We start from the raw sequence: 26,663 nt of genomic DNA, 5'->3' as shown, positions 1-26,663 counted from the left end.
GTTTAGCAATCTGGAGGTCGTGGGGTGAGCTTGAGAAGAATGGGTTTCTTGTCACGATGGAAAGGCGGAAACTTGACTGGGGAGAGGCTGAGAGAATGGTAGGTTTAGAAAATCCCCCTTTGCAACCATTGTAGTAGCAACTCATTTCTGCAAAACTGGGCAGTGGATGCTAAGGCCTGGAGTAAGATAATTAGGGAACAGGGTGTTGCAAACGATCACCCCACAGGTGACTTATTAGTCACAAAGCAAAGTACAGTGAGATCTGGTGGGCACCACCCTCAACAAACCATCTGGCGTTATCAGTCTTACTGAGAAGCACCTGGAAGTTCAAGTCTCCCCTGTAGTGTCCCTGCCCAGATGCTTAATCTGAGACCACCCAAGGACTATCAGTCAAATCCACATCAAGAGACTTTCTGCCCGACCACTGGCTTGGACTCTTAAAGAATGTCAATGTCATAAAGGAAAAAAAAAGTCTGGGGACTCAACCAAGTGCCATGTGTGATCCTTGATTGGATCCTGGTTGGGGAAAAAAATCTACCAAGGACCTTATTTAGGCAATTGAGGAAATGTGAATATGAACTATATAGTACTATAAACCAAATCAGTTGCCACCCAGGCAACTCTGACTCGTGAGGAACCCCATGTGTGTACAGTAGAACTGTGCTCCCTAGGGTTTTCAACAGCTGATTTTTTGAAAATAGATCACCAGGCCTTTCTTCCAAGATGTTTCTGGGTGGACTCGAACCTCCAACCTTTTGGTTAGCAATTGAGTGTGTTAACTGTTTGAACCACTCAGGGACTCTTATAGTACTATGACCACAACAGTAAAAAGGAAAACCAGACCCACTGCTGTCGAGTTGATTCTTACTCATAGCGACCATATAGTACTGTATCAGTGTTAAATTTACTGAGTGTGACGTTATACTAGGGTTTTGTAGGAGAATGTCCTTGTTCTTAGGAGATACATGCTGAAGTATTTAGGGGGAAGTGTCATGATTTCTGCACCAGGGAAAGGAGGAGGGAGAGAGAGAATGAGCAATAAAGCCAACGTGGTCACATGTTCACAATTGGGGGATGTAGGGGAAGGGTATGTGGAGGACATTGTACTATTCCTGTACTTTTTGTAGGTTTGAAATATTTCAAAATCAAAAGTTGGTTAAAAGGGAATAAAGAGAATAACCCTTAACCCATTGCCGCCAAGGCGATTCTGACTCATAGCTACCCTATAGGTCAGAGTAGAACTGTCCTATAGGGTTTCCAAGGAGTGGCTGGTGGGTTCAAACTGCCAACCTTTTGGTTAGCAGCCGAGCTTATAACTAACCACTGCACCACCAGGGCTCCAACAAAGAGAATGGGAGGTGAGAAACAGGAAGTGGAGAGTATAGAGACCTGTTTTAAGGAGTTTGGCTCTAAAGGGACGAGGAGAAATAGGGCAGCAATAACTAGAGGAGGCATTGGTGGTTCAGGGGTAGAATTCTCACCTTCCGTGTGGTAGACCTAGGTTCAATTCCTGGCCAGTACACCTCACGTATAGCCACAACCCATCTGTAGTGGAGGCTGGCTGAACAGGCTTCAGCGGAACTTCCAGTCTAAGACAAACTAAGAAGAAACGCCTGGTGATCTACTTCCAAAAATTAGCCAGTGAAGACCCTATGGATTACAAGGGTCCGATCCACAACTGATCATGGGAATGGCGACAGGCTTGGGCAGCATTTCGTTTTGTTGTGCAGGGGGGTCAGCATGAGTTGAGGTCTGACTTGACGGTGGCTAACAGCAGCAAAGCTGGAGGGTGAAGGGAGATCAAGACACTGCTTTTATAAGAGGGACAAATAGCAGCATGTTGGAAGGGAGACTTGAGGGGGAGGAGAGGAAGAATGCTGAGCAGTGTCTTCCCACCCTCTGGCAGGCGGGGTGGGATCTCAGTGGCTTCAGACTGAAGGAGAGAGATTGCTTTGCAGCCCCCACCTGGAGCAGGTGAGTGGATGTGGTGGCCAGAGGTCTTGGACCAACCTCCTGATGACTTCTGGTTCCAGAGAATAAGAAGCAAAATAGTTGTGGAGGAGCAAGTTTGGGGAGGGCTACAGAAGGTTTTTTTGTTTTTTGTTTTTTTACAGAAGGTTTGGGGGCAGAGAAGATATGAAAGTCGCCCAGGAGAGGTAGGGAGAGGGTGGATAAGGGTGGTCCAGGAAGCCCAGGGTCAAGTCACCTGGCAGCGGCTCATGGGCCCCACATGGGCCCTCAGACCCTGACCACCTCTCCTTGACTACTCCATAACCCCCTTTGCACCTTATCTCAGGAATCCATATGGGGCCAAGGGGCCTGGCAGGCCACAGAACTGAGGGCAGAGAGTCTCGGGGGAGGTGCTCAGGGCATTCCAGTTCACACTCAGCTGGCCAGACCAAATGATAGCCCAACATCCTTTTCTAGTGCCTTTCAAACCTGTACCCATGAGGCAGCCCTGGTTATGACTCCAAGTCTTCTCCAGCAAGCTGCGCACCCAAGGCCTGACTTTGCTTTTCTTGGCACCCCTAGGGCATGGTACGGGAATAGGCACATAGTAGGTGCTTGGGAAACGTTTGCCAATGAATTAATGAGCGTAAGGCGCCCTGTGGGCAATGGTAAGCTGGATAATACAGAGCAGCCCCCACAGGTGGTCAGGAACCCCAGCCTGACCCAGCCCCTTGTCCTTCCCACCACAGGTATGCCACCACGCCGACTGCCAGCGGCTGCACCACCAGGGGCCCCTCAACCTCTGTGAGGCCTGTGACAGCAAGTTCCACAGTGCCATGCATTACGACGGGCACGTCCGCTTTGACTTGCCACCCCAAGGTGAGCACGGGGGGCCCAGACTGGTCCCTCAACCCTGGGCCTTCACACTTGCAAAAATCAACTGTAAATAATGAAACCCAAGTGAGTCATGGTTCCTTTGGTTCCACAAGTTTTTCAGCAAGAGAAAAAATCAGGGGACTGCACCCCATCTTGTGAGCAGGCCTCCTTACCAGGGCACTCTGTTTATCTGGCTGAGTCTACAGCCACCTCTGCCCCCAGCCTGGGCCCGACACGGGAAAGCCCTCTTCTTCCTGGCTCTGCCCAGCCTGAGGGCAACGGGAGAGGCCCAGCCGCTTCCACTTCTGGGCAAATCCTCTGAGCCAGGCTGCTGGCAGGGCTAAGGCAGTGCCGAGGTGGTGGTGTTGGGGGTGGGTGTCAGAAGGCACTTGTGGTGGGAACAAGAGCTCCTACTGAATAGGGACCTAGCCCAGGCCCACCACCAATTTCCTGTGTGGGGTGGCTTATAGGCACCCCGGCCTGGTGAGAAATGCCTCTTGCTTGTTTTCTCCACTGAGCGAGGGGCAAAAAGACTTTCCCCTTCTTCCAGGGCCCTGGGGAAATTGGTGTGATCACAGCAGTAAGGGAAGGGAGGCTGAGGGAAAGAGCCATGGACTTTGGTCCCTTCCTGCAGCCATGCCAGAGGCGGAACCCTGTTACCCCCATTTTGTAGGAGGGGGGATTGGTATGGGAGTGGGATGTCACCTGGGGTATCATCTAGGGCCCTAGTGTCCTTTTGGTTCTGGGGTGATAGGGGATAAGCATTGACTGAGCTCCTCCTTACAGAACTGTGGAACCCTAGCAAGTTTGGGGGGAGGTCCCAGGATTGGTGACAGGCAGTGGGTCCACCCTAGAGATGGCCGTGTTGGAAGGCTAAGAGGGGACCAGGGAGGGGTCGTCATAACTCCAACCCATTTTCCTCCTCAGGCTCTGTCCTGGCCCGGAATGTGTCTACCCGGTCATGCCCCCCATGCACCAGCCTTGCAGTGGACTTGGAGGAGGAGGAGGAAGGTTCCATGGATGGCAAAGGGTAAGTGAGGGAGCAGGTGGGCAGAGCAGATACCTGGGGGGGTAGGAGTGGGGGTCCCAAGGCTGGACCTCAGGCCAGAGATGCAGGAACCAGGTGCTTTGGTGCCTTCCTCCCAGACCCCCTCCCCACCCCTGCTGGTACCCAGATTCCTGGAGGAGGCTGCCCCCTGGCTGGGCCGCCTTCAGGATGTCTGATCAAACCCCTCACTAGGTACCATTGGGTGTGACTCCTGTGTTGGCCACCAGAGGGCGCACAGCCACATGGTGGCCAGGGCCTGTCTGAAGGCCCCCGAATTGTTGGGTAACTTGGGGTGAGGGAGGGGTGGCAAGCTACAACGGGCCCCCGTTCACATCCCTGATGAGAGCCCACACTCATCTCCCACCTCTACCCTCATGTCTTCCTTGCAGGGACCGGAAGAGCACAGGCCTAAGACTCTCCAAGAAAAAAGCAAGGAGAAGACACACAGATGTAAGTGGCCCCCAGGGCTGCGAGAGGGGGAGTCCCAGACAGCCTCCTCCAAACTGCCCCTGTCCCCCCTCCAGGCCCTTTCCTACCCCTGAGGCTGGGCCTCTCTGCTCTGAACTCCAGGATGAGGGCTGGGGCCGGGCGTGAGTGTGTCCCCACTCACCACCTTTCCCTGTGCCCAGTATTGCCCACCTCAGCCAGGTGGGGGTGGTCCAGGATCTCCTCAGGCAGGAGGGGATTGGGGGCCTCCTTTTTTGGGGGGGGGATAGAGGCAGGCTGGGGTGATCCTGGTGTTGCCTTCCCTGCTGGGGTTCCTATCCTGGGCTCTGGGGATGGACAGGGTGGGACGAGGGGTGGCAGTGAGAGACCAGTAGTTGTGTCCTCTCCCAGGACCCTAGCAAGGAGTGCTTCACCCTCAAATTCGACCTGAATGTGGACATTGAGACAGAGATCGTACCAGCCATGAAGAAGAAGTCGCTGGGGTAGGGCTTGGTGGGCCTCAGGACAGGGCCGGGGGTGGGAGAGACGTGGCCTGCTGTGCTGGAGGTGCCTGTCTCAGCAGGTGTGACCTTGTCTGGGTGATGGCCTGTGCGTGAATCCTTACACCTGTGTGCAGACCTACATGATATGCAAACCAGCCTGAGGGAACATGTGGCAGAGTCTGTGTGCCATTATGTTCCATTCATGTGTGCATGGCCGAGTACCTGGGTATGACAGGTGTGTGTATGACTGTCTGCCCTGGTGTGCAGACTGGGTAAGGGTGTGGGATGTTGGCCTGTTTGTAAACATGTGTGTGAACCTCTGAGGACTGTGGAGGTATCTGCACACCTGTGCCTGTACCTGTGTGTGATCTTGAGTGTGTCTCCCTTCTCTGTCAGGAAGGCTGGGTGGAACTGAAGGCGTGGCCAGGGTGAGGCCCCCATGATTGTTTCTCTCATGTCCATACTTCTTGTTCTGGGGCAGAGAGGTGCTGCTGCCTGTGTTTGAGAGGAAGGGCATCGCATTGGGCAAAGTGGACATCTACCTGGACCAGTCCAATACACCCCTGTCCCTCACCTTTGAGGCCTACAGGTTTGGAGGACACTACCTGCGGGTCAAAGGTGAGGAGAAGGCTCCAGAGGCTGGGCAGGCAGCTGGGGCCTGGCTGGGCCTCTGGAGTTGGGAGCTTCTTCCTGGCTTGAGTTGCCATTGGCCAGAGCCCCCAGCAGCTCATTACCATACAGGTGTCTCTGCTAGGTAGTGTGACCGGTGCTGGCAGGGTGAGGCTGTAGGGGGAGGGTAGCCAGGCCTTAGTTTGCATTCTCAAGAGAGCCAGGCTGGGGCCTCCTCCTCTGTTGGACCTGGCGCTGAGGACCTCTCCTTGTCCCCAAATGCCATCCAGCCAAGCCTGGGGATGAAGGCAAGGTGGAGCAGGGAGTGAAGGACTCGAAGTCACTGAGCCTACCAATACTGCGGCCAGCTGGGGCCAGGGCCCCCAGTCTGGAACGTGGGGACCCTCAGAGCCGCCGGGAAAGCCTCGACATCTTGGTGAGGAGGAGGGGCTGTTCCAGGGCAGGGCTGGGGCGAAGTCACAAGCTGGGCTCTAGCACAGAGTTGGTCCCTCCTCAGAGGGGAGGTCACCTTGGGCCCTCTCTGCTCTGTCTCAGGGCTGTCATTTTCTCTTCTGGGAAATGGCACTGTCTCTGACAGTGGGGACCCTCTCTGGATCTAGACCGTACTAAAGTGATGAGTCTTATCTCTGGAAGTCTCCCAGTGATCCAGGAGTCACTGTGTGTGTGTGTGTGTGTGTGTGTGTGTGTAAGGTCTATGTGGCTTTGTGTATTTGTGCTCAGGCATCAAGGAGTCACTGACTGTATATGTATCCCCGGGATGCCTTGGGAGCTGTGTTAGTAAGCATGTGTGTGTGTGTGTGTGTGTGTGTGTGTAACTGTGTGCTTCTTCCCACCTTGTGCGTGCTTGTGGCTGGGAGACAGTGGTCCAGGTGTATCTGTGTCTGGGCCTTCTAGCCCCCAGAGCATGGGTGGGTCCCAGGAGAGGTCACATCCCAGGGTAGGGTGCAGAGACACTCCCACATAACAGGTTGGCCTGCAGTCATGGAGACCCACTGTGGTGAGGGGCTGTGGGGCCAAGTTACACTAGTTGACCGCCCCCTCCCTGACCAGGCCCCTGGCCGCCGCCGCAAGAACATGTCTGAGTTCCTGGGGGAGGTAAGCATCCCTGGGCAGGAGCCCCCCACTCCCTCCAGCTGCTCTCTGCCCAGCGGCAGCAGTGGTGGTCCCAGCAGCACGGGTGGTGATAGCTGGAAGAATCGGGCGGCCAGTCGCTTCAGTGGCTTCTTCAGCTCAGGCCCCAGCACCAGCGCCTTCGGCCGGGTATGTGTGTAGCCCTGTGAGCCCTGGAGCAGGAGAACTGGCTGGTCAGGTGGCTGGCTGAACCTTGACCCCTGACCCTGACCTTCCAGGAGGCAGACAAGATGGAGCAGCTGGAGGGCAAGCTGCATGCCTATAGCCTCTTTGGGCTGCCCCGGCTACCCCGGAGACTGCGCTTCGACCACGACTCCTGGGAGGAGGAGGAGGAGGATGAGGACGAGGATGAGGACGGTGCCTGCGTGCAGCTGGAGGACAGCTGGCGGGAGCTCATTGATGGGCATGAGGTGGGTGCAGCCCTGGGCCTGGCAGCGCCCTCTCCACCCTCCTCATTCCCCTACCTCATGAGGCTTTCGTGAGGCCTCAGTGACGGGATGTTCCACAGGGCAGCCCTAGGGGCTGCTGTTGGTGTTAACCCACTTTGGGGAAGCAGGCCAGGAGAGGTCACTGTGTCACTTGGCTATTTTAGCAGCAGAGGAAGTCTCCAGAACTTGGGTGTCTTGACTGAGGATCTGTGTGATGTCCAGGATGGCCCCGCCTCTCTTGGGACCTCTCTGTCTGAACCTGGAAAATGAGATGTTGCCTGCAGGGTTGCTCATCCTCCCGGGCCCCTCTTGCTAGCCTGGTGTGCTTTGGGGCTCCTAGTTGACCCTTCCTCCTCTCCCCGCAGAAGCTGACGCGCCGGCAGTGCCACCAGCAGGAGGCAGTGTGGGAGCTCCTGCACACCGAAGCCTCCTACATCAAGAAGCTGCGGGTGATCACCAACGTGAGTGTGGGCCGCCCTGGCCCAGTGTGCACCTGGCCACCTGCTCATCTGCCTGCCCCCCTGCCACCCATGGCCTCTGACTGGGTGGTCCCTGAGCTGAGCCCAGACCTTTTCAGAAGGAGCAGTTGCCATACAACAAAAGGGGGGCAGGAAAGCCAGAGAAGGGCTATACCCCAGAGAGCAGGGTCTCCCACAGGCTGGACACCTGGGTTGGGCTTCGGGAGGTTGGCTGGGTGGAGCTGAATTAACGCAGGCCAGGCCTCACTTGTTCAAAGTCATTTCTGAACATCTGCTTTGTGCCAGGTCCCTACAGCTCACACCCTAGACAGGGAGACAGTGGATAGGTACTGAGTGGGTACAGGTGAAGGGACTTGGACAGAGGGGTGCACCTATCCTGGGCTTGGGAATTCAAGGAAGGCTTCCTGAAGGAAGCACCCTCTGAGCCCAGCCCCGAAAGATGAGCCAGGGCAGAGGTGGAAGAGAGGCCCAGGCATGTTTGCGAGGCCAGTCTCCCCAGAGCTTCCCTCCGGGGGTGTCCAGGCAGGGTGACCCCCAGGTGGGCATTAGGGCTGGACCTTTTCTTGAGATCTGGAGCCTTCCCTGGCCCCTCCAGATGTGAAAGCAAAGGGTAAACTCTCTCTGTCCCTGGCTGCCTCAGGTCTCCCTGGGAGGGAGGATGGGTGAGGAGCCTAAGAGTCCGGGTGGGGCTTGGTGGGGCGTGGAACTCCCCCTCGAGCTGCAGCGCCTTCTACCCTCATAGCTCTTCCTGTGCTGCCTCCTGAACCTGCAAGAGTCAGGGCTCCTGTGTGAGGTGAGGTGGGCACTGGCAGTGGGGCAGGGGAGGGGCAGGGGAAGGGCTGTACTAGGAAGAGGGGCGGGGCCTGGCGAAGGTGGTGCTGAGGGGCGGGAATCGGGGAGGGGCTGACGAAAGGTGGGGCGAGGCTGACGGGAGGGCTAGACTCGAGGGGCGGGCCCAGCCGAGGGGCTCATCCCAGATGCCTGGCCTGTGCGAGACCGAGGGGCGGGCCGAGCGGACCTCCTGTCCCGCGCAGGTGGAGGCGGAGCGCCTGTTCAGCAACATCACAGAGATCGCGCGGCTGCACCGCGGGCTGTGGAGGAGCGTGATGGCGCCGGTGCTGGAGAAGGCGCGGCGCACGCGGGCGTTGCTGCAGCCCGGGGACTTCTTTAAGGGATTCAAGATGGTACGGGCAGGGATGGGCACAGGCGGGGGTACAGAAGCAGACTGGGCGCCGGAAAGGCTCCATGCCCAATCGCACTGGATCCCATCTGCGCACCCATCCCCGTAACCTCCCCTGGCCAGTGACCTCGCACGGCCCCTAGTGGTCGAAGGCAAGATTACAAGTCAGTCGCCCGTGTTGGAACCCTGCCCTGGCCATCAAACTGCTGACTCCCTGGCTGAGGGTGGTCCCTTAGCTGAGGCTCAGTTTCCTCGTTTGGAAAGCAGGGATCATAAGCTTGCCTAACCCTGGGATTGTTGCGAAAATGCAGTGAGAAAGGGCTTGCGAAGCGTTTGGCGCCTAGCCGGCCGCAGGGAGCACGCGGTAACGGTGCGGTGGTTGTTCTCCCGCCCTGGGCCAGTTCGGCTCACTCTTCAAGCCCTACATCCGATACTGCATGGAGGAGGAGGGCTGCATGGAGTACATGCGCGGCCTGCTGCGCGACAACGACCTCTTCCGAGCCTATGTTACGGTGAGGGGTCAGGGTCTGGGTGGTGGGCAGCGGCGGGGCGGCACCTGGGCGGCAGGTGCACAGGTTGCCAGCGGCGTTGTCTGGGATTAGAGGGTGGGGCTGCATGGTGGGCGGACCTGCCTGAGTCCGGCCCGCGGTACCCCGCCGCAGTGGGCGGAGAAGCACCAGCAGTGCCAGCGGTTGAAGCTGAGTGACATGCTGGCCAAGCCCCACCAGCGGCTCACCAAGTACCCGCTGCTCCTCAAGTCGGTGCTGAGGAAGACTGATGAGCCGCGAGCCAAAGAGGCCGTCGTCACCATGGTAACCAGGCTGGCGGGTGGGGTACTGTGGATCGCAGACCCTCCTTGGCCCCCTCCCCGGCCCTGGGCCTGAACCCCCTCACCTGCCCCCAGATCGGCTCCATGGAGCGCTTCATTCACCATGTGAATGCGTGCATGAGGCAGCGACAAGAGCGGCAGCGGCTGGCAGCGGTGGTGAGCCGCGTTGACGCCTACGAGGTGGTGGAGGGCAGCAACGATGAGGTGGACAAGGTGGGCGTGTGTGTGCGGGCACGCAGGAGAGGGTGTCCCCAGTGCTGCTGGGTGGGGAAGAAGGCTAAATGGGCAGGCAGGCTATGCTGGTGACCTCACCTGAGGACTCCTAACTGAGGTGGGGCGTCAGACGCCTGACCTCCCCTACAAGTCAATGCCCTCCCCACCCCCTAGCTCTTGAAGGAATTTCTGCAGCTGGACTTAACAGCACCCATCCCTGGTGCCTCCCCAGAAGAGACACGACAGCTGCTGTTGGAGGGGAGCCTGAGAATGAAGGAGGGGAAGGACAGCAAGGTGACTCCGGGGGCCCCTGCCACCTCCCGCTCTACTCTCTCTTGCCCTGTGGGTTTAGGCCATGCTTTCTAGGGACCCCCTGTCACCGGTGGTTCTCAGCTACTGAGTCAGTGGGTGGTGACTCAAGAACCAGTGACTTCGTGGTCAAATGAGAGGTGAGATTTTGCTTCCAGTTTAAATCCAGCCATAGAAAACACTGTAGACCACAGTTCTACTGACACACTGGGGTTGCCATGAGTTGGACTCGACTCAACAGCAACTGATTTTTAACTGGTTTTACTCTACATATAGGGAGTTCCTGGGTGGCACAAACAGTTAAGCATTCGACTTCTAGCTGAAAGGTTGATGGTTCGAATACACCCAGGGGCACCTTGGGAAAAAGGCCTGGCAATCTTCTTCTGAAAGGTCACAGCCTTGAAAATTCTATGGAGAAACTCTACTCTGCACACATGAAGTTGCCCTCAGTTGGAATTGACTCCACAGCACCCAACAAGAAGTTTTGACATATTCTGCAAGGTCACAGTTTATCCAGGAGGGGCCAGGCCTGCTCACCTGTCAGTGCCAGGGGGGTCCTGGGCGGGAGGGAGGCCAGAAACTGCCCAGAGCCTTGCTGCTGTACTAGTCATCCTGCAGATTGTGATTTTAAAATCACCTCTTTTTTCTTTTATTGTGGTAAAATACGTATAACATCAAATTACTATTTTAGTGATTTCTAAGTATATAATTTAGTGGCATTAATTACATTCACAATGTTGTATAACCATCACTACTATTTCTTTCCAAAACTACCACCTCAAACATTAAGCAATAACTGCCCATTTCCCCCCGGCTCTTTTTTTTTTTCCTAAATAATATATTATTGTGTTTTCGGTGAAGATTTACACAGCAGTTTAGGTTCCCATTCAACAATTCCTACACAAGCTGTTCAGTGATGTTGGTTACATTTGTCCTTTGTCAAAATGTGTGAACATTCTCATTATTTCCATTCTGGTTGCTCCGTTCCCCCCGCTCCTTTTTTTTCAAGTGTAAGTTTTTTTTTTTTTTAATTTTTATTGTGCTTTAAGTGAAAGTTTACAAATTAAGTCAGTCTCTCCAACAAAAACATATACACCTTGCTACATACTCCCAGTTGCTCTCCCCATAATGAGACAACCCGCTCCCCCCCTCGACTCTCTCTTTTCATGTCCATTTCACCAGCTTCTAACCCCCTCCACCCTCTCATCTCCCCTCCAGGCAGGAGATGCCAACATAGTCTCAAGTGTCCACCTGATCCAAGAAGCTCACTCCTCACCAGCATCCCTCTCCAACCCATTGTCCAGTCCAATCCCTGTCTGAAAAGTTGGCTTTGGGAATGGTTCCTGTCCTGGGCCAACAGAAGGTCTGGCAGCTATGACCACTGGGGTCCTTCTGGTCTCAGACAGACCATTAAGTCTGGTCTTTTTATGAGAATTTGGGGTCTGTATCCCACTGCTCTCCTGCTCCCTCAGGGATCTTCTGCTGTGCTCCCTGTCAGGGCAGTCATCGATTATGGCCGGGCACCAACTAGTTCTTCTGGTCTCAGGATGATGTAGGTCTCTGGTTCATGTGGCCCTTTCTGTCTCTTGGGCTCTTAGTTGTCGTGTGACCTTGGTGTTCTTCATTTTCCTTTGCTCCAGGTGGGTTGAGACCAATTGATGCATCTTAGATGGCCGCTTGTTAGCATTTAAGACCCCAGACGCCACATTTCAAAGTGGGATGCAGAATGTTTTCATAATAGAATTCTATTGCCAATTGACTTAGAAGTCCCCGCAAACCATGTTCCCCAGACCCCCGCCCTTGCTCTGCTGACCTTTGAAGCATTCATTTTATCCCGGAAACTTCTTTGCTTTTGGTCCAGTCCAATTGAGCTGACCTTCCATGTATTGAGTGTTGTCTTTCCCTCCACCTAAAGCAGTTCTTATCTACTGATTAATGAATAAAAAACCCTCTCCCACCCTCCCTCCCTCCCCCCCTCGTAACCACAAAAGTATGTGTTCTTCTCAGGTTTACTATTTCTCAAGATCTTATAATAGTGGTCTTATACAATATTTGTCCTTTGCCTCTGACTAATTTCGCTCAGCATAATGCCTTCCAGGTTCCTCCATGCTATGAAATGTTTCACAGATTCGTCACTGTTCTTTATCGATGCGTAGTATTCCATTGTGTGAATATACCACAATTTATTTACCCATTCATCGGTTGATGGACACCTTGGTTGCTTCCAGCTTTTTGCTATTGTAAACAGAGCTGCAATAAACATGGGTGTGCATATATCTGTTTGTATTAGAATAGACATTTTTATAATGTTAAGTCCTCCTGTCCATGTTTTTCCACTTATGTAGGTCTGTTTTGGTTTCTTGCAGAGTGTATTGTAGTTTTCTTTGTATAAGTTTTTTACATCTCTGGTAAGATTCATTCCTAAGTATTTTATCTTCTTGGGGGCTACTGTAAATGGTATTGATTTGGGGATTTCCTCTTCGATGTTCTTTTTGTTGGTGTAGAGGAATCCAACTGATTTTTGTATGTTTATCTTGTATCCCGATACTCTGCTGAACTCTTCTATTACTTTCAGTAGTTTTCTGGAGGATCCCTTAGGGTTTTCTGTGTATAAGATCATGTCATCTGCAAATAGAGATAATTTTACTTCTTCCTTGCCAATCTGGATGCCCTTTATTTCTTTGTGTAGCCTAATTGGTCTGGCTAGGACCTCCAGCACAATGTTGAATAAGAGTGGTGGTAAAGGGCATCCTTGTCTGGTTCCTGTTCTCAAGGGGAATGCTTTCAGGCTCTCTCCATTTAGGGTGATGTCGGCTGTTGGCTTTGTATAAATGCCCTTTATTACATTGAGGAATTTGCCTTGTATTCCTATTTTGCTGTGAGTTTTTATCATGAATGCGTGTTGAACTTTGTCAAATGCCTTTTCTGCATCAACTGATAAAATCGTGTGATTCTTGTCTTTTGTTTTATTTATGTGATGGATTACATTAATTCTTCTTCTAATGTTGAACCACCCTTGCATACCTGGTATGAATCCCACTTGGTCATGGTGAATTATTTTTTTTGATATGTTGTTGAATTCTATTGGCTGGAATTTTGTTGAGCATTTTTGCATCTAAGTTCATGAGGGATATAAACCAAAAAAAAACCAAACCCAGTGCCGTCAAGTCGATTGCGACTCATAGCGACCCTATATAGGTCCGTAATTTTTTTTTGTGGTGTCTTAACCTGGTTTTGGTATCAGGGATATGCTGGCTTCATAGAATGAGTTTGGGAGTATTCCGTCCTTTTCTATAGTCTGAAATACCTTTAGTAGTAGTGGTGTTAACTCTTCTCTGAAAGTTTGGTAGAGCTCTGCAGTGAAGCCATCTGGGCTGGGGCTTTTTTTGTTGGGAGTTTTTTGATTACCTTTTCAATCTCTTCTTTTGTTATGGATCTGTTTTGTTGTTCTTCGTCTGTGTTGGTTTAGGTAGGTAGTGTGTTTCTAGGAAATCATCCATTTGTTCTAGGTTTTCAAATTTGTTAGAGTACAATTTTTCATAGTAATCTGATATGATTCTTTTAATTTCAGCTGGGCCTGTTGTAATATCGCCCATCTTATTTCTTATTTGGGTTATTTGCTTCCTCTTCTGTTTTTCTTTTGTCAGCTTGGCGAGTGGTTTATCAATTTTGTTGATTTTTTCAAAGAACCAGCTTTTGGTCTTGTTAATTCTTTCAATTGTTTTTCTGTTTTCTATTTCATTTAGTTCTGCTCTAATTTTTATTATTTGTTTTCTTCTGGTGCCTGAGGGTTTCTTTTGTTGCTCTCTTTCTATTTGTTCAAGTTGTAGGGATTATTCTTTGATTTTGGCCCTTCTTTTTGGATGTGTGCATTATTGATATAAATTGACCACTGAGCACTACTTTTGCTGTGTCCCAAAGGTTCTGATAGGAAGTGTTTTCATTCCCATTGGATTCTATGAATTTCTTTATTCCATCCTTAATGCCTTCTATAATGCAGTCTTTTTTGAGCAGGGTATTGTTCAGTTTCCAAGTGTTTGATTTCTTTTCCCTGATTTCCCTGTTATTGATTCCCATTTTTATGGCCTTATGGTCAGAGAAGATACTGTGTAATATTTCAATGTTTGGATTCTGCTAAGGCTTGCTTTATGACCTAATATGTGGTCTATTCTAGAGAATGTTCCACATGCACTAGAAAAGAAAGTATACTTGGTTGCTGTTGAGTGGAGTGTTCTGTATATGTCTATGAGGTCAAGTGGGTTGATTGTGGCATTTAGATCTTCCATGTCTTTACTGAGGTTCTTTGTGGATGTCCTGTCCTTCACCGAAAGTGGTGTGTTGAAGTCTCCTACTATTATTGTGGAGCTGTCTTTCTCACTTTTCAATGCCGATAGAGTTTGTTTTATGTATCTTGCAGCCCTGTCATTGGGTGCATAAATATCAAATGTAAGTTTTTTATCTTGATACATATCTTTGTAGCAAATTCTTGCCTTTTCAACATTTTTTATGTGTACAATTTGTTGACACTAGTTATGTTTCTGGCAACCCTGGTGGCAAAGTGGTTAAGAGCTACAGCTGTTGGCCAAGGGGTTGGCAGTTCGAATCCACCAGGCACGCCTTGGAAATCCTGTAGGGCAGTTCTACTCTGTCCTATAGGATTGCTATGAGTTGGAGTCAACTCGATGGCAACAGGTTTGGTTTTTTTGGTGTTTTTTTTTTTTTTTTATTAACTTTTATTGAGCTTTAAGTGAACGTTTACAAATCAAGTCAGACTGTCACATATAAGTTTATATACACCTTACTCCGTACTCCCACTTGCTCTCCCCCTAATGAGTCAGCCCTTCCAGTCTCTCCTTTCGTGACAACTTTGCCAGCTTCCAACTCTCTCTATCCTCCCATCCCCCCTCCAGACAGGTGATGCCAACACAGTCTCAAGTGTCCACCTGATATAATTAGCTTACTCTTTATCAGCGTCTCTCACCTACCCACTGTCCAGTCCCTTTCATGTCTGATGAGTTGTCTTCGGGGATGGTTCCTGTCCTGTGCCAATAGAAGGTTTGGGGACCATGACCGCTGGGATTCCTCTAGTCTCAGTCAGACCATTAAGTATGGTCTTTTTATACGAATTTGGGGTCTGCATCCCACTGATCTCCTGCTCCCTCAGGGGTTCTCTGTTGTGCTCCCTATCAGGGCAGTCATCGATTATGGCCGGGCACCAACTAGTTCTTCTGGTCTCAGGATGATGTAGGTCTCTGGTTCATGTGGCCCTTTCTGTCTCTTGGGCTCTTAGTTGTCGTGTGACCTTGGTGTTCTTCATTCTCCTTTCCTCCAGGTGGGTTGAGACCAATTGATGCATCTTAGATGGCCGCTTGTTAGCATTTAAGACCCCAGACGCCACATTTCAAAGTGGGATGCAGAATGTTTTCATAATAGAATTATTTTGCCAATTGACTTAGAAGTCCCCTTAAACCATGGTCCCCAAACCCCTGCCCTTGCTCCGCTGACCTTTGAATCATTCATTTTATCCCAGAAACTTCTTTGCTTTTGGTCCAGTCCAGTTGGGCTGACCTTCCATGTATTGTGTATTGTCCTTCCCTTCACCTAAAGCAGTTCTTATCTACTAATCAGTAAAAAAACCTCTCCCACCCTCCCTCCCTTCCCCCCTCGTAACCACAAAAGTATGTGTTCTTCTCAGTTTATACTATTTCTCAAGATCTTATACTAGTGGTCTTATACAATATTTGTCCTTTTGCCTCTGACTAATTTTGCTCAGCATAATGCCTTCCAGGTTTCTCCATGTTATGAAATGTTTCACAGATTCGTCACTGTTCTTTATCGATGCGTAGTATTCCATTGTGTGAATATACCACAATTTATTTACCCATTCATCCGTTGATGGACACCTTGGTTGCTTCCAGCTTTTTGCTATTGTAAACAGAGCTGCAATAAACATGGGTGTGCATATATCTGTTTGTGTGAAGGCTCTTATTTCTCTAGGGTATATTCCAAGGAGTGGGATTTCTGGGTTGTATAGTAGTTCTATTTCTAACTGTTTAAGATAACGCCAGATAGATTTCCAAAGTGGTTGTACCATTTTACATTCCCACCAGCAGTGTATAAGAGTTCCAGTCTCTCCGCAGCCTCTCCAACATTTATTATTTTGTGTTTTTTGGATTAATGCCAGCCTTGTTGGAGTGAGATGGAATCTCATCATGGTTTTAATTTGCATTTCTCTAATGGCTAATGATCGAGAGCATTTTCTCATGTATCTGTTAGCTGCCTGAATATCTTCTTTAGTGAAGTGTGTGTTCATATCCTTTGCCCACTTCTTGATTGGGTTGTTTGTCTTTTTGTGGTTGAGTTTTGACAGAATCATAGATTTTAGAGATCAGGCGCTGGTCTGAGATGTCATAGCTGAAAATTCTTTCCCAGTCTGTAGGTGGTCTTTTTACTCTTTTGGTGAAGTCTTTAGATGAGCATAGGTGTTTGATTTTTAGGAGCTCCCAGTTATCTGGTTTCTCTTCGTCATTTTTGGTAATGTTTTGTATTCTGTTTATGCCTTGTATTAGGGCTCCTAAGGTTGTCCCTATTTTTTCTTCCATGATCTTTATCGTTTTAGTCTTTATGTTTAGGTCTTTGATCCACTTGGAGTTAGTGTTTGTGCTTGGTGTGAGGTATGGGTCCTGTTTCGTTTTTTTGCAAATGGATATCCAGTTATGCCAGCACCATTTGTTAAAAAGACTATCTTTTCCCCAATTAACTGAGCCTTTGTCAAATATCAGCTGCTCGTATGTGGATGGATTTATATCTGGGTTCTCAATTCTGTTCCACTGGTCTGTGTGCCTGTTGTTGTACCAATACCAGGCTGTTTTGACTACTGTGGCTGTATAATAGGTTCTGAAATCAGGTAGAGTGAGGCCTCCCACTTTCTTCTTCTTTTTCAGTAATGCTTTGCTTATCCGAGGCTTCTTTCCCTTCCATATGAAGTTGGTGATTTGTTTCTCTATCACCTTAAAAAATGACATTGGAATTTGGATCGGAAGTGCATTGTATGTATAGATGGCTTTTGGTAGAATAGACATTTTTACTATGTTAAGTCTTCCTATCCATGAGCAAGGTATGTTTTTCCACGGTGTTTTGGTTTTTTAGTTATGTTTCTTATGTTGTTCAACCATTACCATTGTTCGTTTTCAAATTTTCCCATCACCCATAATTAAATGTAAACTTTCAGTTGAAGTAAATCACAAGTGTATAGCTCAATGAAAGAAAACTGCCTCCATTTTAATTTTTTTCTTTTTACTGGAATTTAGAAAACAATTCTTATTGTGGTGAGATAGATATAACAAAGTTTGCTATCACAGGCGTTTTTTAGTGTACAATTCAGTGCCTTCATTTTAATTTTACTTACAGGTTCACTTTGGGAGGTGGGTGGAGGAGGTGTTTGTCAGCACACAAGTCTCACCCACCTCCCCGGTGAGAGTGTTGCAGCAGACAGGCTGAGGGTCCCTGCCTGTGACTCCAGGGTCCTGGTCCTGACCCCAACGGCCTCCTCCTCTCCCCACCTCCAGATGGACGTGTACTGCTTCCTCTTCACGGACCTGCTCTTGGTGACCAAAGCAGTGAAGAAGGCCGAGAGGACCAAGGTCATCAGGCCACCGTTGCTAGTGGACAAGATCGTGTGTCGGGAGCTGCGAGACCCTGGTGAGGAGTCAAGACCTCCACCTCCTGCATAGAGGCTGGTGGGGAGAGGTGCTGGGGCCTTGGCTGACTAGGGGCTCTCACTCACCAGGGTCCTTCCTCCTCATCTACCTGAATGAGTTCCATAGCGCCGTGGGGGCCTACACGTTCCAGGCCAGCGGCCAGGCCTTATGCCGCGGCTGGGTGGATGCCATTTACAATGCCCAGGTGAGAGCAGAGTGGTGGTGGTGGGGGGGTGCGAGGCAGGCAGGGCAGCCTGGTGGGGGCTACTGCTCACAGCCTGTCTGCCCCTGTGCACCCCCGCCCTACCTGCAGAACCAGCTGCAGCAGCTGCGTGCACAGGAGCACCCAGGCAGCCAGCAGCCCCTGCAGAGCCTGGAGGAAGAGGAGGATGAGCAGGAGGAGGAGGAGGAAGAAGAGGAGGAGGAGGAAGATGGAGAGAGCAGCACTTCGGCTGCAAGCTCCCCCACCATCTTGCGCAAAAGCAGCAATAGCATCAACTCTCAGCACTGGTATGCTTGCCCAGGACCTCCCAGCAAGTCCCTGCAGAGCAGGCCTTCTACCCCAGGACTCCCAATTCCAAAGCCATTGACGCTGGACAGCACCCAGCCATGCCGCCTTCCTGTGAAGGACCTCATGTTGTGAACCCGTTGGGCACGTGTGTGCATGTGTGTGTGTGCATGTGCACATGTGTACTCTATCTCTGATCAGAGTCTAGGAGAGGATAGTGAACAGTGTTCACCTTGAGTGCAAAATCTGATAAATCAATGGTAGATGCTGGAGTGCTGGGTTAAGGGTTTAGACTGTGCTGCAATCCACTATAGATTTATGTTGTGGGCACAGGCTTTGGGACATCTGGTACACGTGCCACAGTCTTGCATCTCTGAGCCTTGAGCTCCTAGAGGGCAGAGGTTGTAAACCTCTGTGCATTGCCCAGCACGGGGCTACCTCAGACAGGTTTCCTCTGGCTGGGCTGACTCTCTCCTCTGGGCCCCACAGTGCCTCGGATGGCTCCACAGAGACCCTGGCCATGGTAGTGGTAGAGCCTGGGGAGACATTGTCCTCACCTGAGTTTGAGGGCGGCCCCTTCAGCTCCCAGTCGGACGAGACCTCTCTCAGCACCACGGCCTCCTCCATCACTCCCATCAGCGAGCTGCTGCCCCTGGGCCCGGTGGATGGCCGCTCCTGCTCCATGGACTCTGCCTACGGCACCCTCTCACCCACCTCCTTGCAAGACTTTGTGGCCCCAGCTCCTGTGGTGGAGCCAGTGCCCCAGCTCCCAGAGTTGCCTCAAGCCCCCTCACCCCCACCCTCACCCCGTCTCCGCCGCCGCACCCCTGTCCAGCTGTTGCCCCGTCTGCCCCACTTGCTCAAGTCCAAATCGGAGGCCAGCCTCCTCCAGCTGCTGTCAGGGACTGCCACCCGTGGAGTGCCCCTAGCACCCAGCCGCAGTCTGTCGGAGCTCTGCCTGGCCACTGAAGCCCCCAGATCTAGGACTCAGGGTTCCCCTCAGGAAGCTGGACCCCGCTGGGATTGCCAGGGGGCACCCAGCCCTGGCAGTGGCCCTGAGCTGTCGGAACCGGAGGATGGAACCAGTGGCCTGGCTGGGGAGCCCACAGGCCCCACCGGGAGGAGGCACAGGGAGCTGCCCTCAGGGGTCTCGCCCAGGGTGCAGCCTGAACCCCCTCCAGGCATCTCTGCCCAGCACAGGAAGCTGACCCTGGCCCAGCTCTACCGAATCAGGACCACCCTGCTGCTCAACTCCACACTCACTGCCTCGTGAGTGACCTGGCCAGGGGTAGAGGGGAGATGGGCCAGTGTCAGTCAGCATTTCTGGGGACAGCAAGCCCAGGGAGTGGGTAGGGACACAGTCATGGCTGGAAGCAGACAGAAGTTGGGGATGGTGATGGGAGAGGGAGCTGGAGACCTGCCCCAGGGCCTGGCTGGGGGGGTGGCTGTGGGAGACAGTGGGGCAGGGGGCCTGAGGATTCTGGTGGGGACGAAAGGGGGGTCAGGACCCCTCTGTGAATGGCATAGGCCAAGGAAGGACTGTCTTTCCCCGTCCCCTGCAGGGAAGTGTGAACAGAGGGAGGCCCCCAAGGGTGCCACTGATCAAGGGACAGCAGACAGCATGCCTCGAGGGGTGCCGGCGACTGCTCCAGTCACTGCCTCATGTTGTGCATGGGGCCAGAATGCAGGCAGGGTCCCTGCCAGCCACTGGGGCCTATTTGCACTTAGACTGTCTGGATGGAAGTGGGGAAGGCCCTGGCAGAGCCCCAGACATAGGCTACAGTACCCCATCCACCCACCCCCACTGCTGCCACCCTCACTAACCTGGAATGGGTCTGCCCAGGCAGGGTCCCTTGTCTCCTTCTCCTTGAAATTTCCAGCTGAACACCCTAGGCTGGGCTCTAGGGCTGGGGATCCAAGCTGCCTTCCCACCTCCATCATCTGCCCCAAACTGGACTAGACTGTCCCCTGCCCCTGTTCCCTCCCAGCCCCACTGGCCCCCACAGGCCTTGGGTTGGGCTCCATGTAAAGTTGCATATTTATTGAGGTTTTGGTTCTTTTATAAAGACTTGTATATACTCCACTGGAAAGAGTGCTTTGGTTCTGGAACCCATTCCCTTCCTGCTGCAGGTGGACTTAAGCTCAAGGTTCGCTCCTTTTCTGTCCTCCTGTGCCCTCCTCTATCTGCAGTAGGACAGGACTAGCAGAGGCAGCGGGAAACAGGGGCCCTGGACCAACACCCCAAGGCCAAGCCTCTTCCCCTGCCACAGCCACAAGGTCACCCTCAGAGCCCTCCCGGAGGTACCTTCCTGGGGCTCCGCCTTGGCTGGCTCTTGAGCTGATGTCCTGTGGGGTCAGGAGGCTCCAACTCTGCTGAGGGTGCTCCTAGGACTCAGGAGGTACTCCAGGGGAGGAGAGCCCCTGCACTCACACCCCCACAAGTACTCCTAGGAAGGTGGGTTTTCCACTCGAGGCTCCTCAGGTACTTCTGGCCCAACCCTCTCCATGTTGGGGGTGCCGAGGCGCAGAAAGGGGCAGTCACTTGTCCGGGGCTGGAGCTAGAACCCCTGCCTGGGGATTGGGATCAGCCCGCTCCGACGTGTGCTTTGCCGCCCCAGGTGAGCTCTGAAGAGGGATCTGCCGCGGGGGCGCCAGGTGGTGGGGGCGCAGGTCGGGGAGCTCCAGGGAATGGCCGCGCCCCGCCCTGGCCCCCATACCGAGGCGGGCTCTCAAAGGCGGCGTGGGGCGGGCCCTGCCGGCGGGCGTGGAGCCGGCAGGCAGAGCGGGAAGCCCGGGGCAGGGCAGCGCACGCCATCGGAGGGCGCGGCGCAGAGCATGGAGCCACGGCCCAGGGGCTGTGCGGCGGTGGCTGTGGTGAGTGGGACGCCGGGCCAGGCACAGCCTCGGGCAGGGCGGCTGCGGCGGTGAAGGAAGCCCCCCCTCCTCCGCGGTCGAGTCTCGCTCCCGGCCTGGCAGGGTGCTGGGCCCCCAGCCGACCTAATTAGAAGCTCAGCTCAGGCGGGGTCATTCCGCTGGGAGGAAACACTCTCCGAAGGGCCATAGGGTTCTTCGGGCCCCAGGTGGAGAAGCATCAGTGCCCCTCACTTCAAAAAACCCTGAGTGGGGATGGGGGCAGTCCCAATTCCGGCCCTGGTGGGGAGGGTTGTGTGAGAGGGGCTCTGTGGGAAGCCTGGTCTGTGCAGGTAAAGGAAATTAGTTGTCCCCACCACCACCACACACATGGGCACTCTTTCTGCTCAAAAAACCGAGGCCTGCACTGTTCTGAGGCACATCCTGGGGCCTCTGGAGTGGGGGAGACAGGCAGGGGTTTGCCCACACGTGGAGGCAGCTCTATTTGGAGTCAGCAGCCTCCCTCCCCCAGGCTCTCCTCATGGTGCTGCTGGGAGCCCAGGGCCAGGGTAGCACGCCTAGCCCTGGGTGTGACTGTGCGGGTGACGCCCAGAAGAGAAATGGTCTGTTCTGTTGCAGGGGCTGTCCAGCAGGTGAGTGAACCGCAGGGTGGGGAGAGTAGGGGGGAGTGAGGGCAGGCTGGGGCCAGGTGGGGGTCAGGCAGGGGAGCTTAGCAGTGGCAGCAGGCTGGGGGAGGTGGGGGCAGTCTAAAGGGAAGTAGGGCTCAAGAGACAGGAAGGTAGGGAAGGGGAGGTGGGGAGCAGTTTGGGGTACTGGGCAGTCCCCTTTGACTTGCCCCTGTCTGGGTTCCACAGGGCACTACCTGAAGGCCCCCTGCACAAAGCCCTGTGGGGCTGCTACCTGCCTTCCATGCCCCCAGGGCACCTTCCTGGCCAGGAAGAACCACCATGAGACCCGCTGTGCCCGTTGCCAGGCCTGTGATGAGCAGGGTGAGGGGCTGCCTAGTGCTTGGGGGTGGGGCCTCTTGGGGGCTGGCCCACCGGCATCCATAAGTGCTGGGGAATGAATGAATGAAGAACAGGTCATGGATCTTTCTGAAGGAAGCCACTGCTAGGCCCAAGGTTTGGGTGTGAATGCCCTGTGACTGTCCACCCCGGGCCCCCCTGCACCACAATCCTGCCTCAGGATACCTTGCCCTTCCCTCTTCCTGTTGGCTTTCCTGTCTGTGCATGGGTTGGCCTCTGTGCTATAGCCATCTTCATGCCTCTCCCCCTTGTGGGGTACCCTCTTCCTTTTTGGTCTATCCTGGTCTCCATTCTCAGGGATATTTGCCCTGCCTCTCCCTGGGGGTCTCTGGCTCTGACCACTTCTGCACTCCCCATCTCTCTGCACCTGTACCAGCCTCTCAGGTTGCCCTGGAGAACTGCTCAGCAGTGGCAGACACCCGCTGCGGCTGCGAACCGGGCTGGTTCTTGGAGTGCTCAGTCAGGCAATGCAGCGCTGGCTCACACTTCCACTGCCGTCCGTGCTCAGACTGCGAGGCCCTGCACCGCCATACCGTTGTGCCCTGTGAGTTCCCCCTGCCCTTGTTCCAAGCTACCTGCCCCACATCTTTCCTCTCCCTGCCTCCCTTCTCATCCATCCTGACCACACCATCTCTTGGACCTTGGACCGTAGGTTCAGGCAGAGATACTGACTGCGGGTCCTGCCTGCCTGGCTTCTATGAACATGGTGATGGCTGCGCACCCTGCCCCACGTAACTTCCTGGCTGCTCTGGACTGGGGAGAAGGGAGGCTGGGAGCAGGGTGGGGGCCACAGGGAAAAGTGCTGTTGGTTTGGGAATAAGGGAGCCCCAGGATGAGGGGCACGGAGGAGGGAGCCTGGCCCCACTTGAGGCAAACACAGGTGATAGAAGGAAAAATAGATTCACTTTATGCCAGATAACGGGGTGCATTGTCACTCTGTGAGAATTTCCCTGAGTGATCCTTCCAGCCATACATTCGAGAGAGGATTTGTGTCATGTGTAAAGATAATCACATTGGCTTGGGTTCAAAACTTGGGCTGGGAGGTCTTGGGCAAGTAACAAACTCTGATCCATGGTTTCTCTATTCAAAACATGAGAATGTTAGTAGGTTCCCCATAGTGCTATGACAAAGAGTAAGGCACCTTGTTCATTCATTCACTCAACAAGTACTTACTGAACATCTGCTGTTTCCAGACACTATTCTAGGGGTTAGGGATACAGCAGGGAACAAAATAGGCAAAATCTCTGTCCTTCTGACATTGACATTCAAATAACCCTCAATCCAGTCTAGAAAGAAATAAATGATGGTGATTGCTATTGTTATTAGGGACACAGGTGACATTTCAGTAGTACTTCTGGAACATAAAATGAGGCTCACAGGGGAGAGGCTGGCGGGGGGAGAAGAACCTCTGGATAAAGAGTATGTCAGGTAGTCCTGGGTAGCCCCTCTGAGGGTATGTACTCCCTCATACCTCACCCTACCACTTCCCCTTGTAGGAGCACCCCTGGGAGCTGTCCTGAGCCCTGTGCTACTGTCTGTGGCTGGAGGCAGAGTAGGTGGTTTGCTGGAAATGGGAGCAGGAGTGCTGGGATGGGCCAAGGGGAGGTTGGGGGTACCCACCCACCAGATGCCTTTTCAGTGTTTTGGGTCCAGGTGCTCCTGCCAGCCCTGGTGGTCCCACTCCTGCTTGGCGCCACACTGACCTGTACGTACCGCTGCTACCAGCCTCGCAAGCCAGTGATTCCCGGTGAGCGCACATACACACACATTCCTGGGAGCCTGGGGTCAGGATGGGTAGCCCAGAACCCCTTCAGCCCTGATACAGAAGGGGAAACTGAGGCATGTAGATGCAGAGGCACCCAGGAGCTTTGCCTCGGAGCTGACCAACCCCTCTTTGTCTCTTTCAGCAGATGAAGCTGGGATGGAGGCCCTGAACCCCCTGCAGGTAAGAGACTCAGTAATAACCTGGGGAAGAGGATAGGCAGGCACCGTGGGCCTCAGCCTCTGGAGTGGGGAAACTGGGCCTTATTTTAACTAGTGGTTGCCACTGTGTGGCACGACAGCTGGCATAGCTGGTGGTTTTGTTAGCTGCTTTGGAGTTGTTCTCTGACTCATGGCAACCCCATGCACATGGGACTGGACCTTTGTGATTCGTAGGTTTTTCACTGGATGATTTTTGGAAGGAGATCACCAGGCCTTTCTTCCCAGTTTGTCTTAGTTTGCAAGCTCTGTAGAAACCTGCTCAGTGTCATAGCAACATACATGTCCCCATTGACGGACAGGTGGTTAACACAGGGAGACCTAATGAATGAATGAGAGCTGAATATCAGTAAACAAGGCCAGCTCAGTCCTTGCCCCAAATCTCTGCAGTCTACTGGAGCACAGACAGGAGTGAATGTTTAGTGGGATGAATGTCATAATGAGGAGGCCTCCCCCAGGGTGCCTGGAAGGCAGAAGCATAGGGCCAGGGTATTCCAGGCAGGAAATGGCTCCTCTGGTGGTAGGTGGCCACGGGTGGGAGAGCATGGCTAACTGGGGAGGGAGCACTCTTGGGATGCTTGCGGACTGAGCAAGGGTATGCTCACTACTGGTCAGAGACCCCAGCAAAGGGGTCCTTATTAGGCAGGCAGGGCTGACCCTGGGCCCCTCTTGGCTTCCAGGCCACCCATCCCTCATCTCCGGGCAGCACCCACACCCTTCTGGCCCCACCCGGCAGCAATGAGAAGGTTTGCACCGTCCAGTTGGTAGGCAACAGCTGGACCCCTGACACCCCCCAGACGCAGGAGGCTGCCTGCCCGGAGGTGCCATGGTCCTGGGACCAGCTAACGAGCAGAGCCCTTGGTAAGTGAGCTTAGGGGCCCAAGGCCTTGATGTCATTCTGAGGTGGAAGTGGGAAGTTGTGATTTCCTGAGCACCACTTGCCCGCTTCCTGTCCGCTAACTGACCGTATTGTCCCAGCCCTGTCTCTGCTGCCCCGAACACCTGCCTGCCCCGCCCCCGCACCCTGGCTCAAGCCACATTGCCATTGGCTCTCTCTGGCCCCGCCCCAGGCCCGCCTCTGGCGTCTGCGCTTTCGCCAGCGCCCCCTGCAGGCTTGGCAGTTGCCACGCTCCAGCCGGGCCCGCAGCTTTACGACGTGATGGACGCGGTGCCCGCGCGGCGCTGGAAGGAGTTCGTGCGCACGCTGGGATTGCGCGAGACGGAGATTGAGGCCGTGGAAGTGGAGGTTGGCCGTTTCCGCGACCAGCAGTACGAGATGCTCAAACGCTGGCGCCAGCAGCAGCCCGCAGGCCTGGGCGCCGTCTACGCGGCCCTGGAGCGCATGGGGCTGGATGGCTGCGCCGAGGACCTGCGCAGCCGCCTGCAGCGAGGCCCGTGATGCGACCCGCCCTCCTCCTCAGGGCGCGGGTGGCCCTTGGAGAAGCCCTAAGTACGGTTACTTATGCATGTAGACATTTTATGTCACTTATTAAGCCTCTGGCACGACCCTGCGTAGCAGCATCCTCCAGCCTCGGCCCTGCTCGCTCCAGGGTTCAGGTAGAGAAGCGTTGACGAAAGGCGGGGAGAGGTCAGGTGATGGCTACACTATTTCTTGGCCTGAGTGTGGCCGAGGCCTTCGTATTAAATCTATGAAGAAAAGCTGCTGCTTGGTGTTTCCCCGGGACTGGGGAGTATTACATGGCCCGAGCTTGGTTTTCTGGAGGGCGTCGAAAGGGCCTGGGGTTCTGCCATCCCTGGGTCTGGGACAGACAGGGGTTCTTAGGGGCCGTGTGGCCCCTAGCCCCAAAGCCGCCTCCTCTCACATTCGCCGCGGCCCGGTTAGCCCAAGAGAAGGAGAGAGTCAGAGAAAGAGGAAGCTCCGGCGACGGCGAGTGAGAGTGCGCAGGAGCCCCAGCGGCTGAGAGAGCTTTAATGGGGACGCGGGGCGGGGGCGCGGCAGCGATTGGAGACACAGGTTCGGGGCCCCTCGTCCTCCACTTCTTCCACCGCGGCTGTGAGAGGACCCGGGAGCGAGGGGTCTGGCCGGAGCTGGGGCGCAGGCCTAATTGGGGAGGAGGCAGAGGCGGCCCGGGAGCAGTAGTCTCCAACTCGACCGGCAGTTTGCAGTTTTCATCGTTTCTGGTAAATGACTGAGAGGAAACCCTTGACGGGGATGGGAAACGCGGCCGGGCTGGGTGGCTCACATCTGGGTCAGGAAGGGAGGAAAGCCCCGAACCCAGCGCTGCGCCGGCCTCCGCCCAGGATGCTCCCGCGACGCAGGTTCCGGGGTGCGGGGGAGGGGGCTGCAGGCGGCGCGCGCCCCGTAGGAAAACAAAGTCACTGCCCTAAAGCTGAGAGAGCTCTGCGCATTGACATTCAACAAACATGCAAATATATGTAAATATTCATGCAAATAAGCAGCAACTTTTTTGTCTTAACAGCGTGGACACTTTTTCTGAGCGGCTGCGGGTGCGCTTCAGCGTCACCCTGGGCTGGGAAGCAGGTGGCGGGGGCGGAGAAGCGGGGGGGGTTACCAGCGCGGGAGGGGAGGCGGCCCGACACCGGCCCTTGGCCGCA

The 26,663-nt window shown here is 53.8% G+C and overlaps 2 protein-coding genes across 8 annotated transcripts; both read left to right on the top strand.

Annotated features, from left to right (window-relative positions):
* Positions 1-2,699: 2,699 nt before the first annotated feature.
* Positions 2,700-20,924, top strand: PLEKHG5 (pleckstrin homology and RhoGEF domain containing G5). 2 transcript variants are annotated; one of them, XM_023552118.2, is made up of 20 exons: positions 2,705-2,829; positions 3,754-3,856; positions 4,264-4,324; positions 4,712-4,803; positions 5,285-5,421; positions 5,703-5,848; positions 6,484-6,693; positions 6,783-6,974; positions 7,358-7,453; positions 8,214-8,264; positions 8,506-8,655; positions 9,053-9,163; positions 9,314-9,463; positions 9,556-9,693; positions 9,868-9,987; positions 17,571-17,703; positions 17,792-17,907; positions 18,016-18,212; positions 18,700-19,479; positions 19,773-20,924. In XM_023552118.2, exons 1-20 carry the CDS (start codon positions 2,787-2,789, stop codon positions 19,780-19,782), a joined length of 3,036 nt encoding a protein of 1,011 aa, XP_023407886.2. In that variant the 5' UTR covers positions 2,705-2,786; the 3' UTR covers positions 19,783-20,924. The 2 variants fall into 2 exon arrangements, with proteins under 2 accessions (XP_023407887.2, XP_023407886.2); XM_023552119.2 differs by having other exon boundaries at positions 2,700-2,829; positions 18,700-20,924.
* A 91-nt stretch (positions 20,925-21,015) lies between these two features.
* On the top strand, positions 21,016-26,581 carry TNFRSF25 (TNF receptor superfamily member 25). Of its 6 annotated transcripts, none has more exons than XM_064281173.1 (10): positions 21,016-21,084; positions 21,593-21,713; positions 21,936-22,070; positions 22,483-22,650; positions 22,759-22,837; positions 23,603-23,658; positions 23,746-23,853; positions 24,014-24,051; positions 24,767-24,947; positions 25,157-26,581. In XM_064281173.1, the coding sequence occupies exons 1-10, from the start codon at positions 21,046-21,048 to the stop codon at positions 25,483-25,485; spliced, it is 1,254 nt and encodes a 417-aa protein (XP_064137243.1). In that variant the 5' UTR covers positions 21,016-21,045; the 3' UTR covers positions 25,486-26,581. The 6 variants fall into 6 exon arrangements, with proteins under 6 accessions (XP_064137243.1, XP_064137244.1, XP_064137242.1 ...); XM_064281174.1 differs by having other exon boundaries at positions 23,559-23,665; XM_064281172.1 differs by having other exon boundaries at positions 23,603-23,853.
* Positions 26,582-26,663: the final 82 nt, after the last annotated feature.

This window comes from Loxodonta africana, chromosome 3 (assembly GCF_030014295.1).
Source record: "Loxodonta africana isolate mLoxAfr1 chromosome 3, mLoxAfr1.hap2, whole genome shotgun sequence".
NCBI classification, from domain to species: Eukaryota; Metazoa; Chordata; class Mammalia; order Proboscidea; family Elephantidae; genus Loxodonta; species Loxodonta africana.
The sequence above is the reverse complement of the archived record's forward strand: the minus strand, read 5'-3'. Positions and strand labels throughout refer to the sequence as shown.

What these genes read in the sequence shown, in the direction of transcription:
- PLEKHG5 (XM_023552118.2), top strand. Translation starts at nt 2,787, where the DNA reads ATGCATTACGACGGGCACGTCCGCTTTGACTTGCCACCCCAAG. An exon ending in AGCTCATTGATGGGCATGAG is followed by an intron (nt 6,975 to 7,357) that starts GTGGGTGCAGCC and finishes CTCTCCCCGCAG; the next exon opens with AAGCTGACGCGCCGGCAGTG. An exon ending in AGCATCAACTCTCAGCACTG is followed by an intron (nt 18,213 to 18,699) that starts GTATGCTTGCCC and finishes TGGGCCCCACAG; the next exon opens with TGCCTCGGATGGCTCCACAG.
- TNFRSF25 (XM_064281168.1), top strand. Translation starts at nt 21,046, where the DNA reads ATGGAGCCACGGCCCAGGGGCTGTGCGGCGGTGGCTGTG. An exon ending in TTGCAGGGGCTGTCCAGCAG is followed by an intron (nt 21,714 to 21,935) that starts GTGAGTGAACCG and finishes TGGGTTCCACAG; the next exon opens with GGCACTACCTGAAGGCCCCC. An exon ending in GGCTGCGCACCCTGCCCCAC is followed by an intron (nt 22,838 to 23,602) that starts GTAACTTCCTGG and finishes TTCCCCTTGTAG; the next exon opens with GAGCACCCCTGGGAGCTGTC.